Raw genomic sequence first — 16,708 nt, 5'->3', positions numbered from 1 at the left:
CAGTTCCTGAAGTATCCGGTATTCACCCCGAAGATTGTCAGGCCCCAGCCGATCGGTGCTGATGCTGATGCTGATGCTCTCGGGCCACCGACCAGCGACAGGTCACAGCAGATTCGACGGAGGCTGGACCCGAGGGCCTTTTCTTTTCTTTTCTTTTCTTTTCTTTTCTTTTTTTTTTTTTTTTTTTTTTTACTTGCCGTGGTATCATGTGCGAGTCCTCGCTGCCCTCCCAACCGCCCGCCATCTTGCAGCGTGGCTGGTCTATTCGAACTGAGATGATCTACAGAATGTTCCTGCATAGTTACCTAGGCCTTTCGACGCCGCAGCAAAACACTTACTACGTACTAGTAGTAGCGGGACTCCAACAGACTAGTAATCTCCCAGTCAGAGTCTCGATCCTAGCGCCAGCCGTTAAACAACTTAATGCGTGGAAGCTGCACCCTAGAATCCTTCCTAATCCGAACACTAGGAGTCTAGGATGGGTCCCCGCCCACTGCTCCTGCTCCTGCAGGCTAAACTACGGCTTAACATCGGGATACGGTCAGCTTGGAACGCATACTTTGCTGCACAGGCTTCATAGAAGTCAATGCTTGAGTTCAAGGATTTGTCACGACTCGCGAGCCACGACGCCCGAACACATGGCCATACCACTACTACCTGTAAGTTCATGCGACTGAAATGATCGCTTGATCGCTTGATCGCCTGTTGGCTGTTGGCTGGGCCTAGTGTCTGTGGAGTCCAGACCATTACCAGTGGTTAGAAAAGCCATCTGAATCGTTCTTGTCCGTTATCCCGATTAGGTATATGGGACTTGCTACTAGGTAAGGGCTCTATTGTTCGGTGTCTTGGTTTCGACAGAGCTGCTGGGGCCTAGGGTAGCCCTCATTCTTCTTATTAGCACTCTGGGCAATGGATGTCAAGTAGGCCTACCCCGAAACTGGGACTCGCGGCACCCGGCATCTAATATGGAATCTGTTGTGTATTCAAGAGAAAAGGCGGGGGACACAGTTCAACGTGGGTTGAAATGAATTGAACGTGGGTTGAGGTTCAACCAACGCTGAGAGTTTCTCCCGAGTTGAACCAACGTTCTGAACTTCTGAGAATTTCAACCAAGTAATAAATTATTTATAGTAATATGCACATTCACTAAAGCTTTTAACTATTAATTTCCATAGGTATGGCTATGTAGAGTCCCGGTAATATATATCTTTGTCGCTCTGAGACGAACCCTAACCCCAGTTGCATATAGAGCAGTATAGAAGGATTGCTAATGCTAATTGGTATTTTTACGATCGACTGGTACTCTTATTGCATAATAGATATGTATATATATCGCTTATTACTACCCAGTACCTTAGTATAAGTGTAATCTCCAATTTACTGGGATTGAACTAAACCTAACTGGCCAAAATATCAAACATTCATCGCATACAGTCGATTATAGAGGACTTTTGAAAATAGTAGTGTTGGCTATTTGCTTGGGATTATCTCATTTACCAAGGTAATGTTGAATTAGTATATGGAATAGGAGACTTTGTTATCAAGTTCTTGTTATTTGTATTGTATGTATTAACTAAGTAAGCAGGTTTTTGACCCGACCAACTTGTAAGAAATATGTAAAGAAATCTAACGTAGATTCAGTCTCTGTACATGAGCTTATGAATATAGACAGTATAGTAATCAGATATCCAGTCTGAGGAGGCAGAAAGGCGCCGCTCAGCGGAAAGAAACATAATTCCGCCAAAAGAAAAGGAGAATTGAAAGAGAACTTAAACGGATCAGCTGTGTAAAAACATAAACTCGTAAATCGTGAATGCCGCGCTTAAAGACTTTTCTTCCTGTATGTCTAATCATACAGGTCCATGTCGCCGCTGTTATCCTCGATCTCAGCCACAGCATCGAAGTCGTCCTCGTCAGTCATGTCCAGATCTTCATCGACCGCAACTTCGTGGTTGGGAAGAACGTCGATGCGGCCGTCGCGCATGACAACCCGAGCGGTTTCGCCGTCTTGGATGTTTCCGCGCAGGATGAGGACTGCGAGGCGGTTGAGGACCTCGCGCTCGATGATGCGGCCTAATGGACGAGCGCCGTACGCAGGCGAGTAGCCAGATTCGCCGAGGTAGTCCTTGACTTCTTCAGTGCATTGAATTGTGACATTGCGGCTGTTTTGCTCGAGACGGTTTTGCACCTCGTCAAGGCGGAGGTCGACAATCTTGCGGATTTCTTTCTTCGTGAGACGGTTGAAGATGACCGTGCTAGAAATTCGGTTGAGGAACTCAGGAAGGAACCAGTTGCGGAGAGCACCCATTACTAGTTCACGCGTCTGAGGGTCAATCTTGCCATCCTTTGTGGTTGGGCGCGCGAGGTATTCAGCGCCCAGGTTGGAGGTCATGACCACGATACAGTTGCGGGCATCGACGACTCTACCCTGGCCGTCGGTTATGCGACCATCGTCCATAAGCTGGAGGAGCACGGTGAGGACCTCCTTGGCTGCCTTTTCGACTTCATCAAACAGGAGGATAGAGAATGGCCGGCGCCGAAGAGACTCGGTCAGCTGGCCACCTGCATCGTGTCCAACATAACCTGGAGGTGCACCAATCATGCGGCTTAGTGAGTGTCGCTCCTGGTACTCGGACATGTCGAATCGAATCATGGCCCTGGCGTCATCGAAAAGGAACTCTGCCAAAGCTTTGGTAAGCAGTGTTTTACCTGTACCAGACGGACCACAGAACAAGAAGCTTGGAGGCGAATTGGGGTTGCTGAGGCCCGACCGTTGGAGACGGATGGCGTTCGAGACAGATCCCACAGCCTCCTTCTGGCCCACAACAATTTTGCCTAGGTACTTCTCCATGTGCAATAGCTTGTCCTTTTCGGTTGTTTTCAGTCTTGTCACGGGAATTCCCGTCCATTTGGCGACAATCTCATTGATCTGGTCAGGCCCAACTTCATCAGCTAGCAAAGGCTCTCCAGCATCGCCTTGGCGGTTGCGTCGCTCTTCATCGGCCTTCGCCTTGTTCTTCTCTAACGCCTCGATATGCAGCTGGAGATCAGGAATACCACCATACTTCAGTTCGGCGGCTTTTTCGGTGTTGCCGCTTCGTTCAGCATTATCTAGCTTGATCTTCATGGTGTCAAGTTTTGTTTTAGCTTCCTGAATGGCCTTGTTGCGCTTCTTTTCGCTATCGTACTTCTCGCGCATCGGCCGTAATTCCTCCATAACATTGGCTGCCTCTTGTTGGGCGGCCTGGAGGCGAGCTTTCGAAGCATCATCCTTTTCGCGCTTGAGAGCGTGAATTTCGATTTCGAGTTGCCGGTGCTTGCGCTCGAGGTTATCGAGAGCTTCTGGTTCGGACTCCCGTGCGACCCTGACGGCGGCAGCAGCCTCGTCAATAAGGTCAACGGCCGAGTCAGGGAGCCGACGAGCTGTGAGATACCGAGCAGCTAGAGTAGCTGCGGCGACGATCGCGGCATCTAGAATCTGAACACTGCCGTGGTGAATTTCATATTTTTCCTTCAAGCCACGGAGAATGGAGATGGTTTCTCCCACGGAAGGCTCCTTGACAAGAACCTGCTGAAATCGTCGTTCAAATGCGGCATCCTTCTCGATATACTTGCGATATTCGCCAAGCGTCGTAGCGCCAATACAGTGGAGTTGTCCGCGAGCAAGCATGGGCTTAAGCAAGTTGGCGGCATCCATACCACCGTCACCGCTTGCACCTGCGCCCATGAGAAGATGTATTTCATCCACGAACAAGACAATCGTTTCTTTGGAGTCTTCAATCTCTTTGAGGACACCCTTCAGTCTTTCTTCAAACTCGCCACGGTACTTGCTTCCGGCGACAAGGGAGCCGACATCGAGTGAAAGGAGCTTGCACTGGGAAAGACTGGCTGGGATATCCGCATTGACAATTCGACGGGCTAATCCCTCGACAATCGTAGTTTTACCCACACCGGGCTCACCGATGAGGACAGGGTTGTTCTTTGTTCTTCGACTGAGAATACGGATCACACGACGGATCTCCTCTTCTCGACCAATGACCGGGTCGATCTTTCCCTCTCGAGCTAGGGCTGTCATATCAATTGTGAATTTCTTGAGATTTTCGGCTTCGCTGTCCGCGTCTGCCGTTTTCGAGTCGACCCGCCTTGTTCCTCGAATCTCCTGAATGGCAGTATCAATAAACTTGACATCCGGAATGTTGGCGTCTTTGAGAGACGCCTGGACTTGTGGGTCCTGGCAAACAGCCTGGATCAAATGGTCCACAGCAACATAGCTGTCCTTTTGTGTCTTGGACAATTCGGCAGCGTTGGTGAGGACTTTTCGGCAGGCCGGAGAAAGGGTGGGCTTCTCTGGGGGAGGATTTTGAGATGTGAGCCTAACGAGTCGTTTCATGAGCGCGCGGGTAAGGAGTTGAATATCGCCATGTGCACGTTCGACGACTTGACAGAAGAGCGGGGAGTTCGAGCCCCCGTGGGAGGGGTGGACTGACGGCCCCTCATCCTCATCTTCTGTTGAAGGGTCAAGGAGAGCAACTGCGATATGAAGAGGAGCGAGTTCTGCATTTCCGTGTCTTTCGACGAGATCAACAGATCTTTGTATGGCGCTGTTGGCCTTGTCTGTGTAATTGTCGGTGTTCATGATGATGTAAGGTGGGGGGAGATGGAAATCCCCGAGGAAAGGAAGAGTAGTTGGGGGTCGAAATTGAACAATGGAGATTGTGTGATTACGAGGGGAGAAATTCAGAATGTCGAGTACACGAGGGTGATTATATATACGCAAGAACAAAGCATAACAATGCAAAGAAAGAAGCCTGGAGGAAATGAAGGATACTTCAAGACGGCGCCCAAAGCTTCGAGCAGCACAATGACGACACTCCAAGGTTCCACCGCCTTCCAGAACAATCGAGAGCCGGTCACGTGACACAGAGCCAGCAGAGCAATGTGAGTGGTCAAAGCGGTAGTAAACAAGCATTTCCGTCCATTATCTTATCAAAGCCTCCGAGAAGCTTTATCTCAAATTGGTATTTCCCTAGCGCTAAATCCGACCGAGAACGCCTATACTAGAATCTCAGAACATGGCTGTGTTAAGCAAGATGTGTTCTGGGTTGTGCATGCCCTGGGTCACCGGGACCCCAGTGACAGGGATAGGGATATGGACAGGAGTAGTGACTCCTTGATCCATCACAGTACTCTCTAAAGCTCCAGACGCCGAAGCCTCCCCAGATGACTGATTATCGGGGCTTGCCCGGCTGCGTCGTTTCTTTATCGTAGACGGCTTGAATTCAGCGATGGTCACTGCTGGAACAGGTGACTTTCCTTGATAGAGACGATGGCGGAGGTTGTAGATGTCGCGAATCTGAATGACCGTGGTGGGATCCACATGTCGCAGTTGCTTGAGGATCTGGCTTGGTGGCATATTGATGTCAAGAAGAGCCTTTATGTACTGGGTCTTTTGTGCGATCTCCTCACGGCGAATTGAAGGATGTGAACCAGGCAGCGACGGGCCATGATTGTGAGCGGCATCACGGACTTTGACATGCCACAGGTTGTCAATTTTGTGATGGCTGATCCGTATACTAAACGGACAGCCATTCCGCCGCGACGGTTCCCGTTGGCGCTCTTTCGCTGTCGACCGGTACACCTGGCCCTGGTCGCAGGTCAGGTAAATGGCCTCGACTTTGCCCTCGCGGCCTTTGTTGGTGCGCTTTGTGATGACCGCATAATGGTGGTCTTGCGCAAAGGTCTTGACCGCCTGCACCGCCTCGGTCTCTGTGCGGTATAGGGCATCTGGGGGTGGCGGTAGTGGCGGGTATTCCAGCGCCGGATTGTCACCCGACACAGGCACAGGTGGTACTGCGACTGGCTGATGGGGACTTTGAGGCTGCTGGGGTTGTTGGAGTTGCTCGTGTTGCTCCATGGAGGACGGAATGTAGTAAACGAGGGAGTAGTCAATGTGGTGGCATTGAAAGCAGCACAGTGCTCAGGAGAGATTCATCGGGGCTTGCCTGTGAGCAGCTCATTGAGAGGCATCCCATTCCTTATATGTATGGAGACCGCAAAGATCCTTTTGAAACTCGAGAGCACAATGCCCAGAAACCCTAGTTCTGCCGGAGTCCAGGGCGGTGTGGGCCAGGCGGTGTGCTACAAAGTACAGAGATCCCGCAAAGTAAGGAGTTTCTCGACCAGCTCAACGGCTGCAACACCCGCCGTCTCGATCTCGCTCGAGCGTCTCTAAACCGTTACCTAATTTACGAATCCTTCGGTTGCCTGAACGCAGCTCGCAAGTTTGGTCCGCAGAGAGGATCGGTCCTCCATCCATGCACAGATCGAGACAAACCTAGGTTGGAATCTCTGGCCCCATCTTCCGCCAGTAGCAGGGCTCCGCTCCCAGGCTAAGTTATAGCACGATAATTATAGCCCATTGAAACCCCACGTTAGAAACGGGCATGCGTAATTGGGTAGCAGTGCACCCCACGACGCATGACATGGAAAAGCAGCATGCAGATTGGTCGGCGAAGGTCCCAATGGTCCCTCCCCGGTCGCAGCCTCCCAGGCCCATCCGCAAGCTGAGGAAAAAGCTGAGTGGCTTAAAACGGGCATATCAGATATGGCCGCCAGCTACCTGTACAGTACAATATGCTCCTGCTATCTCAACCTCCAGAGATTCTCCATGCCCATGAGGTGCCCGGCTGCTGCTTCTCCTCCCTCGTCTCCTCTTTTCTCGCCCGTAATCCGTCCTGATTTCTCCGTCTCATGACGTCAAGTGTGGGAACTCACAAGATGCCTCGAACGTCTGTGGCGACAGGGATTGTGAACACCTTCAACCACTCCGCTTCACGACCATGGACAAGTCCTTCCCGTTCGGTATCCTCAATGCCCACTCTCTCCGACACTAACTTACCAGATTTTTCCCACTGAACCGCCGTTGCCTCTCGTCTCACTTGTAGCCTGGAGACGGACTCGAAATGCGCCCATCCGCAACCCCCACCAGCTTGGCCAGGATGGTCAGGAACACGTTGAACTCACCTGGCCCCCTCCAGGTCTCGATATCTTCCAATGACAAGAGAATGGGAGCGGAGAAGCAACCGTAGATCATAATCCTGTCCGTGGCAACACGGGGGGTCTCCTCGCACTGGGAGCCTCAGCGGGCCCAACCTTGGGAAGCCAGAAGAAGGTGGTTGAAGTTTTGAAGTGAAGCTCCGAAGAGCCAGACCTTATATAGATCATTATCAGGACCCTGATAATAAGATAGAAGATCACTATCTATGGCGAATATAGGTGACAGTTGGCGCCATCGCCCTACGGCCCATGCTGAGCCGTTCGCTGAGCAGCAGCAGGAGTGGGTTGAGCATCAACCACTGACAGCGACTGCATTCAGGCCCTGCCCTGGACCGTGACGGAATCCGCCGTACCACCACCAAGTAGATTTCGTAGAGTTCAGGTTGAAACCACCGATGCTGCTGCTCGATCTGTAATTCCTCAGCTCCCTGGTCCTCGGCTCCATCGTTGCCTCATCACTATTGTTATTTTATTTTTTTTTTCCCACCCGGTTTGGCTCGGACGGTCGAACTCAAAGAGAAAAAAAAAAGCGCATCCAACTTGCAGCCTTTCGATCTGGCGATATCGTCCGTACCTCTTTTACCCACGCCCTCCAAGTTCCTGCAAGCCTCAAGACCACAGATATAAATTCATCCCATTCCCGGGCTCCCCTCCATCAGCTCCTGACTATCTTTGTCTTCAGTCTTTCAAGACTACTTCCTACCTACTTGTTCTATCTATCCTGCGTTGTTCGTCCACTCCACCTGTGACGTCCACGATACGGGTTTTCATTCCGTACTACTACTCTACTTCTTGCTCGTTTGGAAAGAAATCCCCGCATCCCTTGCGATAAGGAATCGCCAGGGCCAACAGGATATCAAAAATCTGTAGCTTCGCCGGCGGTGAAATTCCCTGGTAGATAGTGAAGATTCCCAGCAACCATCTCATCCGGTTATATTTATTCGGATCCAAAACTGCATCATCATGTCTCAGCAGAAACCTATCTTCGTTGCGACGCATCCCCGGGCTTGCTCGACAGCCTTTGAACGGGTATTTTCCCCTCTCCTGCCTTATCTACCTAAATACCTGGTGTGAGTTTAAAAATACTAACATCTCATTGGTCAGGTCTTCATGACCCAGCGTGATACAATCCAATGTATCCATGAGCCTTTTGGCGACGCATTCTATTACGGTCCAGAGCGGCTCTCAGATCGGTATGAGGCCGACGAGCAAGGTCGTCTGGAAAGTGGATTCAGCGACTCAACGTATCGGACTATCCTCGATAGGATTGAGCGCGAGGGGCGGGAGAATGAGGTACTACTTCCCTACCTTACCCACTTTACCGTCCGTCGTCGCAGCCAAGTTAACGATGTGAAAACCAGGGCAAGAGAATCTTCATCAAAGATATTCTCCACTATCTTCTCCCACCGCACGCCAAACCTGCCAGTGTTGCTCCCTCTCTCAACAGGATCAAGCGCGGCGTAGGCACCGAAACCGCCAACCCTGAGCCCCAAGCGGCCGTTGGCATCAACGGAACTGAATCCTCCGTAGCCAACGGCCACCCCGCCGATGAGGTAAATGGCAACAGTAGTGGAAAGAAGCAGGACAGTGCTCCCTACCCCTACCCTACACCAGCAGAGCCAGGCAATCCCACGGTGATGCCGAAGGAAATCCTGCAAAGCTTCCACTTTGCCTTCCTCATCCGCGACCCGCACTACAGCGTGCCCTCGTACTACCGCTGCACGATCCCGCCGCTAGACGCCACCACAGGATTCACCTACTACGACCCCGCAGAGGCCGGGTACGACGAGATGCGCCGGTTCCTCGAGTACCTGCACCGCGAGGGCCTGGTGGGGCCTCACATTGCCACGCGCGAGACGGACGCCGACGAGATCCTTTCCAACTCAAAGAGCGGCGGCGGCGGCGCAAAGCATAAGCCTGTATCGAGCCCGAGCGCAAATGTCGGTGTGGAGATTTGCGTCGTCGATGCGGACGAGATGCTTGATAGCCCGGCTCCCATGATGGAGGCATTCTGCCGCAGCGTCGGCATCCCGTATACCGAGGCGATGCTCAATTGGGATGATGAGAGCGACCATAAGCATGCGAAAGAGGCATTTGAGAAGTGGAGGGGGTTCCACAACGATGCGATTGATTCAAGGGGATTGACTGCTAGGTCGCACGTGAGTTACTCCTTTTCTTCCTTTTTTGTTTTAGTTTTGTTGCATGCCCTACTTTACCTTACCCTACCTTGCCCGGGCTCTGGACTGGGATGGACTAGACTGGGTCTATTTACCATCCATGCACGATCTGCCGAGAAGGGCAGGGAAGGATAGGGGAGGGACAAGTTAGCAGGCACGGAACCAGTCCGTGATACAACAAGACAACAGGAAAAAAAAAGTAAGGAGAGTCCAGCTGATCAAAAAAAACTCAATAGCCCCGCGCGCCCAAGTCAGAAGCACAGTTCGACGCCGAGTGGCGCGAAAAGTACGGCGAGGAAGGCGCCGCCCTGATCCGGAAGACCGTCGACGCAAACATGGAGGACTACCTATTCCTCAAGCAGTTTGCCATGAAGGTATAGTGTAGTATAGTCTCGCCCGGCTATACTCGGCCGAGCTGTGCATGCTTGAGTCTGGCCGGAATCCACCTTGATGAGATGGGTGGATGAAGGCAAAAAAGTATGCAAGCAGGGCAGGAAAGCTGAGGCAAGCTGAGGCAAGCGCCGTGGGGGTACTTTTTTGTTTTTGAAGGGGCGATGACGAGAAAGAAATTGGAATTTGATCCTAGTTAAGGATGTGTTTGCCTGGGATGTCGTGATATTAGTCTTGGATCACGCAATTTGAGCTGAGGATTGGCCCGTTACGCTGCATGATTCCCTCTCATGAGCTTTTCTTTTTCTTTTTTCTTTATTTCTTTCACCTTCTCCATCGAGTCTTTTGCAATCGTGCGTTTCTGAATGGAGGGAGAATGTATCTAGCTGCGAGCTAGCCTACCTACCTAGTCCGAAGGAAGTAATTGTTCATTGGACCAACTCCCAATTCAGTACTCAGGACCCAGAGAGCGGACTCGGAGTGGGTTGAAAACTTGAAGTACTTTTGTGCCTTGTAGATCCGCAACATCGGCCGAGTGATCGAAGGTAGTACTAGTGTAAGTGGACGCATATGGGTACACATATTTGATTGCAGAGTGCATACACAATCCTGCCGAGGTATATATCAGTTCGTCCAATAGCAGCAACAAGCCAGGGAAAAGAAAACAAAGACCCAAAGTCATTCATTCCATCGTACAGAGAAAGAAACCGAACTGGACTGAACCAGCCGCCACAAACTGTGGGTAATTCTGGCACAAATGCTCCTCAAATATATCACAACCGACAAACAAGCAAAGAAAAGATAAAAGTGTAATAGTTTATACAGCGCTGTATCCACCCCTTGCTCCAGATCCCTGGAATGTGTTGACTACCCGCCGCAGCCAGTCCTGGAAGAGATAGGGAACGTCCCGGATCGTGTCACCGTGCGGAAGAAGGTCCCAGCCACGGGCTCCATAACGGTTGTAGTTGAGCCACGACCCGAAGATGATGTATGCCGCGGCGCAGAGGAAGAAACTAGAAAGAAGTTAGCTGGGATAGTTGTACGCTTGGGGAGAAGGAGGGAAATACATGACAATCAACCAGGTGAAGAAACCCCAGTGACTCGAGCTCGATCCACGCTCTTCAAGGTAATTGTCACAGGCGTAGCGCGTCCTCCAGTTCAAGTTCAGAACGTAAGTGTCATCATCGGCCTTCCCAAAGCTCTTGAACTGCAGACTGCGACCTGGCACCGTTCCGTTATTGATAGGACCATCATCCTCACCATCGCCCTCACCATCGCCATCTCCCTTGTCGTCCCCATCTCCATCCTCTGCTCGCGCGCGGATCAAACGTTTCGGTTCCTCCCCATCGAGACCCTCCAACCCCGACAGGGCAGGATCACAGATAAACTCGATAACCGCACCTGCATCCTTTTTCTTCTTTTCACCATTCGAGTAATGGCCGCCGGTTAGCTTAACACGGAGTCCCTCCAGTTCTGAATCATCCGTCTTTAGCCGCGTGATCTCCGCGTCCTTCGCGCCTCCGCCCATGGGTTCAAACCCAACGATAGGGAATGTGCGACTACTCGTCGGATTGCCGTCCTCATATGTATATTCGAATCCGCAAACTAGAGTAACAAAGTTAGCAATCATGTCCTCATCGGTATATCTGTTTTCTTTTTTCTTTTCAGGTTTCGGGGTTGTCCATACTATTCCGTGACCTGCCGCAATTCAAGTTGTCACGTATTGCTGCGCCCCCGAGAATATTGCACACGTTCAAGACGTATGTTGTGTTAAGGATGGATCCCCCGACTTTCTCGGCATGATAGAGCTCGTGGACACCGCCGAGCGGACTCAGGTCGTATTTGTAGTTGTCTTTTTTGATGTGTTCGCAATCAAAGTTGATGGCCGAAACGAGGCCGGGGAGAAGAGAAGCCGCGGAGACGAGGGCAGAAGAGAGTACCCGCATGATTGAAAGAATGTATAGATCGAGGCGGAGCTCAGGGCGTATGCGAATAGATAGAAAGGGGAGGAAGAGTCGGAAACAGAGGCGGTTTAGGAGCTCCCCGTGGTCTGTGAGAGACCGGTGACGTTGACGCCGTGCGGTGTTTGGGCGGTGATCGAACGGCCTGGGCAGCAGGGCAGGCAGATGACAAAGTAAGGACTGGTGATCTAAGAAGAGACGACGGTTTAACTTGACATCTAAACGAAGGGATCGATGGATATGGATGTCTAGGATTAGCTCAGGACGAAGCTGGAGCTGCGAGTGTCGTCTGCTTCCTTACTTAACCAACACAGACACCGCGTCGGCCTTCAGTTTCTCCGAGTCGAGGACAGTATAAGGCCAGACAAAGCAACCAAACTCGACAACACGTGGTGACTGGGACTAAAATAATTTATCTGAAATAGATAGCCAGTACCTCGATATCATCGTATCTATATCAGTGCATCATTCACCAGGATAACCTTCCAGACTCTCACCGACAACCCACCATACATACTGTGACCACAGTCCACAGCCCCGCACAGACCACCCTCACTTCAAACACCAAAATATCCTCACAATTCCATACCGATCGATCAATTCCCATCCCCAATAAATAACCAAAAATCCGGCAAAATGATGCGCCAACACATGGTCTGTTCCTAGTCTCCCCATTGCACCCATCAGCTTGACTAACTCGACACCAGCTCTCAAAAGAAGACGAGGCCACAATCGGCAGCTCAGAAGACACCGAAGTCCGCCGCGAGGACCAAGAAAAGATCAACCGCTTCAGTCGCCTTCACCAGCGCGAGACGGTTCTCAATGAGAACATGAAGGGGAAGCAGGTACTTACTTACCCTTGCAATCTTTCCCTTGCGCATTTTTATCTTATTTGTTCATTTCTTTTCCCCCCCTCCCCCGCACTGCCTCCCCGTATGTCGGACTCGGACAGGGGGAAGAAGAGAGGAATAAGCTAACAAACACCTCCCTCTACAGAAAGATAAAGAGGATCTAGAGGAAATCTCAACGGAGCTAGAACTTGCCGACGAAGACGAACTAGTCCCGTAAGCCCTCTCCCCAATTTTCCATTATGTTTTCTTTTACTTTGAACTTCAAGCTGATTCCCGCAGATACAAAATCGGAGACGCATTCGTCCATCTCCCGCTAGAAGAAGCGCAGGGCCTTCTTTCCTCTTCAACGGAGCAGATTGACTCTGAAGTCGCCAAGTTGGAGGAGACGCTAGGTGATCTGCGGGATGAGATGCAACAGTTGAAGGTCGCCCTGTATGCGCGGTTCGGGCGGAGTATCAATCTGGAGACCTAATTCGATTGTATGACTAGACTACATTATCTTCTGCCATCTTATTGGTCTTTTTTTAAATTATATGAACATGAATATGCAACGTAAATGATGAAAGGACCTGCGAAACTTTTTTTCTGTTGCTTTGGCCCGTAAAGTATTATTCCAAAATGGTGAAGCTATATACAGGGTCTAAAAACCATCACGATGTACAAGAATAAGAATGCAAGCAGGTATCATAACGTAAATCATGTCGGTGCGAATTGGAATGCCAAAACCGAAAGGCAATATAAGCCGGAACGCGAAGAAGATATCATCTCGTCCCCCATAACGCCGGCACTCCGCTCTAGTCCTGTAGAGTAGATGCCAAAACTGGACTTTAGAAGAGAGAGGTGGGGAACCCCACATTCATATAATGCTTGCTATTGTCATGCGCGAGTGTGATGTACTCGGCTGGGGAGGAACCGAGTCGGGGCTCCCAGTCGTGGATTCGCTGCCGTGATATGACGGTTCTGTCGGCGGCTGGAGGTTTTGGGCTTCTTTTTGCTGCCGCTGTTCTTTTTCCACAAGAAGATATTGGACTGTCTGTTCAATCCAATCCCAGCCTTCCCAGTCATTTGGTTCCTCCGGTGGCCTGCTATCCCTCGCACCAGGATGAGCTGGGTTGCTTGAGGGAGAAGCCAACTCTAATTGAGCCTCGGTCTCACTGCCCTCCCACACCCAGCTTCCATGGCTAGTCCCTTGCATATCTCCCGAGACATAAGCCATCATTTCCTCATCCCCATCAAGATCCATAAATTCATTGCGTTGAAGTCGTTCTAGCAGGGACGTCAGGAAAAAAGAAATATTCCGGCCGCATGGCGCATTGATGGCGCGCGAATCCCTCATCGCAGAGCTAGCCTGGACGCACACCATAGCCGCGTCGTATTCTTGACGGAAGAGTAGTAGGAGCGTACAGCGCCAGAGGTGGGAGCACAACACTGCTGAGCCGGACACCGCAAGTAGGGAGCGCCAATCCATATTTCCTGTGACTGGTGAGGGTCGCATGCATCGCGACAGCAGGCGCGCGGTATCCTGGGATACGGAGACACAATAATCAAGCGCGGAAGACCTGACCTCAGGGGGGCAGAATGGAGATATATTGTGGCGATGAAGCATAAGGCGCGCGTTTTGGAAGTAGATAATTGGAGTTAGAGATCGGGGTTCAATGTACTGGTCGGAGTTAGGCTGGTATTGGTCGGGGAAGATGGCTAAGCAGGCGTTGAAATGTCGTTCAAAGGTCTCGAGGCTGGCCGAACCGATTGCTGTACTTCTCAGAATACGAGTCAACTGGCCAATTGACCGCACAACATGTATGGTCGCCAATAACGGTGTGGTATCTTGGCTTTCAGGTGTGCCACCGGCTTCCGAGATGGAGTGCTCATCAATGAGGCTGGGAAGACCAATGTCGCAGTCTTGATCATTTATTAGAACAGGTTTGCCCATTTCCAAGGCCATGATCCTGGTGAAGAATGAGCATCATCAATCAAATCTAGAAAACTTCCAAGGCCACAAACCTATCCCACGTATACATTCCCCACCACACGCGTTTGCGCATTTCGCCTTCGAGCACTGGCCACGGACCTGACTCGAGGTGCAATCCAATCTCCTGAGCAACTTTTACGGCGGAACCATTCCACACCCAGCTAGCCGATTTCGAGTTGACCTCGTAAAGAAATATGCTAGCAAGCAGGGCGGCCCGCGCCTGATCCAATGTGAAATTGTCCTGCCAAACATCGATCACACCGCAAGACGTCCTCACAAAATCTTTGCCTCTTTCTTCACGGCCCGGGTCCGAGGTATGCAAGGAACCACAGGCAAATACCCCAAATAATACAGCTGCCCATTCGCGAGTAACTCCTAGTAGCGTCCCTCGGCGGTAAACATCCTCGTATTCTTCCAGGAACTTCGGCCAATGGATAACCGGGAGCGAAGCGTGGATATTGGCATGGTATTGCACAAGAAGATGGTGGGCAACGTCTTGCGCCGGAAGGGAAGGAGGGTCTGTGGTTAACAGCGATTTCGAATCCGACTGGCGGTAAGGCGTCGGTGCTTTCCAAATACCCCGTCCATAGCGACGTAGATTCGCTCTTGCATGAGAAAGATCTTGTGAAATGGGAACCCTTGGCCGACGCGGCGGTCGATAACCTATATCGGGTAAGTTCAGTTGAAGTTGCCCTGTTCCATCACTGTCGAGATCCATCAGGTTATCCGACCTCATTCCGGATCGTAGTTGCTGGAGTTGTTGCCTGGTCGACCAAAGCTGTTTCTCTAGATCCTGGACTTGTCTATAATTTCATCAGAATGGCGGCCCCCCTTCCCAGGATTGAATGGATAAGCACGAACTTGATAGACGACATGCGTCTGTTGGTCTCCTTAGTGAACTGACATCGAACCTTGCGGTTGGTGCATTCCGTACAACTAGTAGACTCGGAGGCATCGCACTAGAAGAGAGCAGTCAGATTACACAACCCAGAAACAGAACAACGAAGTCTCAAGTACCTTGACCTTGCGCTCGCGGCACGCATCGCAGCTGGGGTCCTTCCTCCGTTGCCGGTACGCCCTCTTCTGCTGTAATGGCTGCTGGTGCTGTCCCAAGCCACCGTGGCGCAAGAACCCCCCGCCTAGTCCAGAGCCATTAGTCGGTGCATCCGGGAGAGACGCACCCCCCTCCGAGGGGGAAACACTCGAGTCATAAGGAGCGTACGTTGCCGCAGGTGCCGCAGCGGGAGGTGGTTGTAGGATGTGAGACATGGGCATCCCAGTACTGGGCCTTGACGATGGAGTAGAGAGAAAAGCGCCCGGCTGTAGGGGTGGCTGAAAGGGCGCCGAAGACGTAACCGAGTGCACCGGAGGCAGTTCATAATGAGCGCCTTGGGGATTCTGGTTAGTCCACGGGCGGGAGTAATGCGGTTGCATATCGATGATCTAAAAGCAGCCGCATAGGAGGGACAGCAACACGCAGAGTGAGTGTTAAGCGTCTTCCCGACCCGCAACTATTGGTGATTACCACCAAACAATAGAAGTAAAATAACGACAGCGACAAAATCAAAGAATGAGGGAGAAGCGGGGAGTCCACCCGAGGAAAAGGACGGCAGGCTTCTTGCTCGTGGGTGGCAGTCAAACGCAGGGGCCGGGCCACAAGGCAGGAAGACCCAAAGAAAAGACAAGAATAGCGACCAAGAGCAAATCGGAATCTCCCTCGAGATCGTAGCGAAGACCTAAGTAGCAGCAAGGGCCTCCCCGGTAATTAAAGTTGGGGCAAACGCCAGTCGCATTGACAATAGCGAAGGGTGGGACTGAGGCTTGTCCAGGTCGGCAGATTGGGAGATGGTTTGATGAGGCCGTTGAAGGCTTGAGGCCATACACGAAGTCCACTCCACCCGACGCACGAATGCGATGACGGGGTTCCAGAAAAAGAGAGCCACAGGTAATCTTCGGTGATGGAAGGGTCAGTCCCCGAGACGAGGAGGGGGGGAGAAGGATTTGGGCGGGTTCCTTAATTATAGGGATTGGGGGTTAGAGGAATGACGGGGAGGGGTGCGAGAGGAGGCAAATATGAAGGGCGAATGGGAGGCGGGGAGAGAAAAACAGGGGGCAACGAGAAAAGAAAGAAGATGAAGAGAGAAACAAGAAACGAAATGGAGTAGAGGCGACGATGACAGCGACGGGAGGAGGAGGATGGAGTGGACTTAGGAAGCGATCAGATGGCAGAAGGAATAATAAGAATCGGGACTACATCCACGGAATTACTGACGAAGATGCAGGCGGGTTTGAAACGCCAGC

At 51.4% G+C, this 16,708-nt stretch overlaps 5 protein-coding genes across 5 annotated transcripts; 2 read left to right on the top strand and 3 right to left on the bottom strand.

The window, feature by feature from the left end:
• Positions 1–1,846: 1,846 nt before the first annotated feature.
• Positions 1,847–4,969, bottom strand: HSP98 (ATP-dependent Clp protease ATP-binding subunit; the record flags this gene model as incomplete). Its single annotated transcript, XM_041706008.1, has 1 exon — positions 1,847–4,969. One exon carries the CDS (start codon positions 4,967–4,969, stop codon positions 1,847–1,849), a length of 3,123 nt encoding a protein of 1,040 aa, XP_041558436.1.
• Positions 4,970–8,019: 3,050 nt separating this feature from the next.
• Positions 8,020–9,613, top strand: APUU_50952A (uncharacterized protein; the record flags this gene model as incomplete). Its single annotated transcript, XM_041706006.1, has 4 exons — positions 8,020–8,085; positions 8,161–8,349; positions 8,418–9,215; positions 9,470–9,613. The coding sequence occupies 4 exons, from the start codon at positions 8,020–8,022 to the stop codon at positions 9,611–9,613; spliced, it is 1,197 nt and encodes a 398-aa protein (XP_041558435.1).
• An 827-nt stretch (positions 9,614–10,440) lies between these two features.
• APUU_50951S (autophagy-related protein 27) lies at positions 10,441–11,569 on the bottom strand (the record flags this gene model as incomplete). The annotated part of the gene is made up of 3 exons (XM_041706005.1): positions 10,441–10,636; positions 10,691–11,228; positions 11,311–11,569. The coding sequence occupies 3 exons, from the start codon at positions 11,567–11,569 to the stop codon at positions 10,441–10,443; spliced, it is 993 nt and encodes a 330-aa protein (XP_041558434.1).
• A 651-nt stretch (positions 11,570–12,220) lies between these two features.
• APUU_50950A (tubulin-binding prefolding complex subunit GIM3) lies at positions 12,221–12,907 on the top strand (the record flags this gene model as incomplete). Its single annotated transcript, XM_041706004.1, has 4 exons — positions 12,221–12,238; positions 12,292–12,429; positions 12,581–12,648; positions 12,715–12,907. 4 exons carry the CDS (start codon positions 12,221–12,223, stop codon positions 12,905–12,907), a joined length of 417 nt encoding a protein of 138 aa, XP_041558433.1.
• A 384-nt stretch (positions 12,908–13,291) lies between these two features.
• Positions 13,292–15,841, bottom strand: APUU_50949S (transcription factor domain-containing protein; the record flags this gene model as incomplete). The annotated part of the gene is made up of 4 exons (XM_041706003.1): positions 13,292–14,384; positions 14,440–15,210; positions 15,269–15,366; positions 15,425–15,841. 4 exons carry the CDS (start codon positions 15,839–15,841, stop codon positions 13,292–13,294), a joined length of 2,379 nt encoding a protein of 792 aa, XP_041558432.1.
• Between the last annotated feature and the right edge of the window lie 867 nt (positions 15,842–16,708).

This window comes from Aspergillus puulaauensis, chromosome 5 (assembly GCF_016861865.1).
Source record: "Aspergillus puulaauensis MK2 DNA, chromosome 5, nearly complete sequence".
In the NCBI taxonomy this organism is placed as follows: domain Eukaryota; kingdom Fungi; phylum Ascomycota; class Eurotiomycetes; order Eurotiales; family Aspergillaceae; genus Aspergillus; species Aspergillus puulaauensis.
The sequence above is the reverse complement of the archived record's forward strand: the minus strand, read 5'-3'. Positions and strand labels throughout refer to the sequence as shown.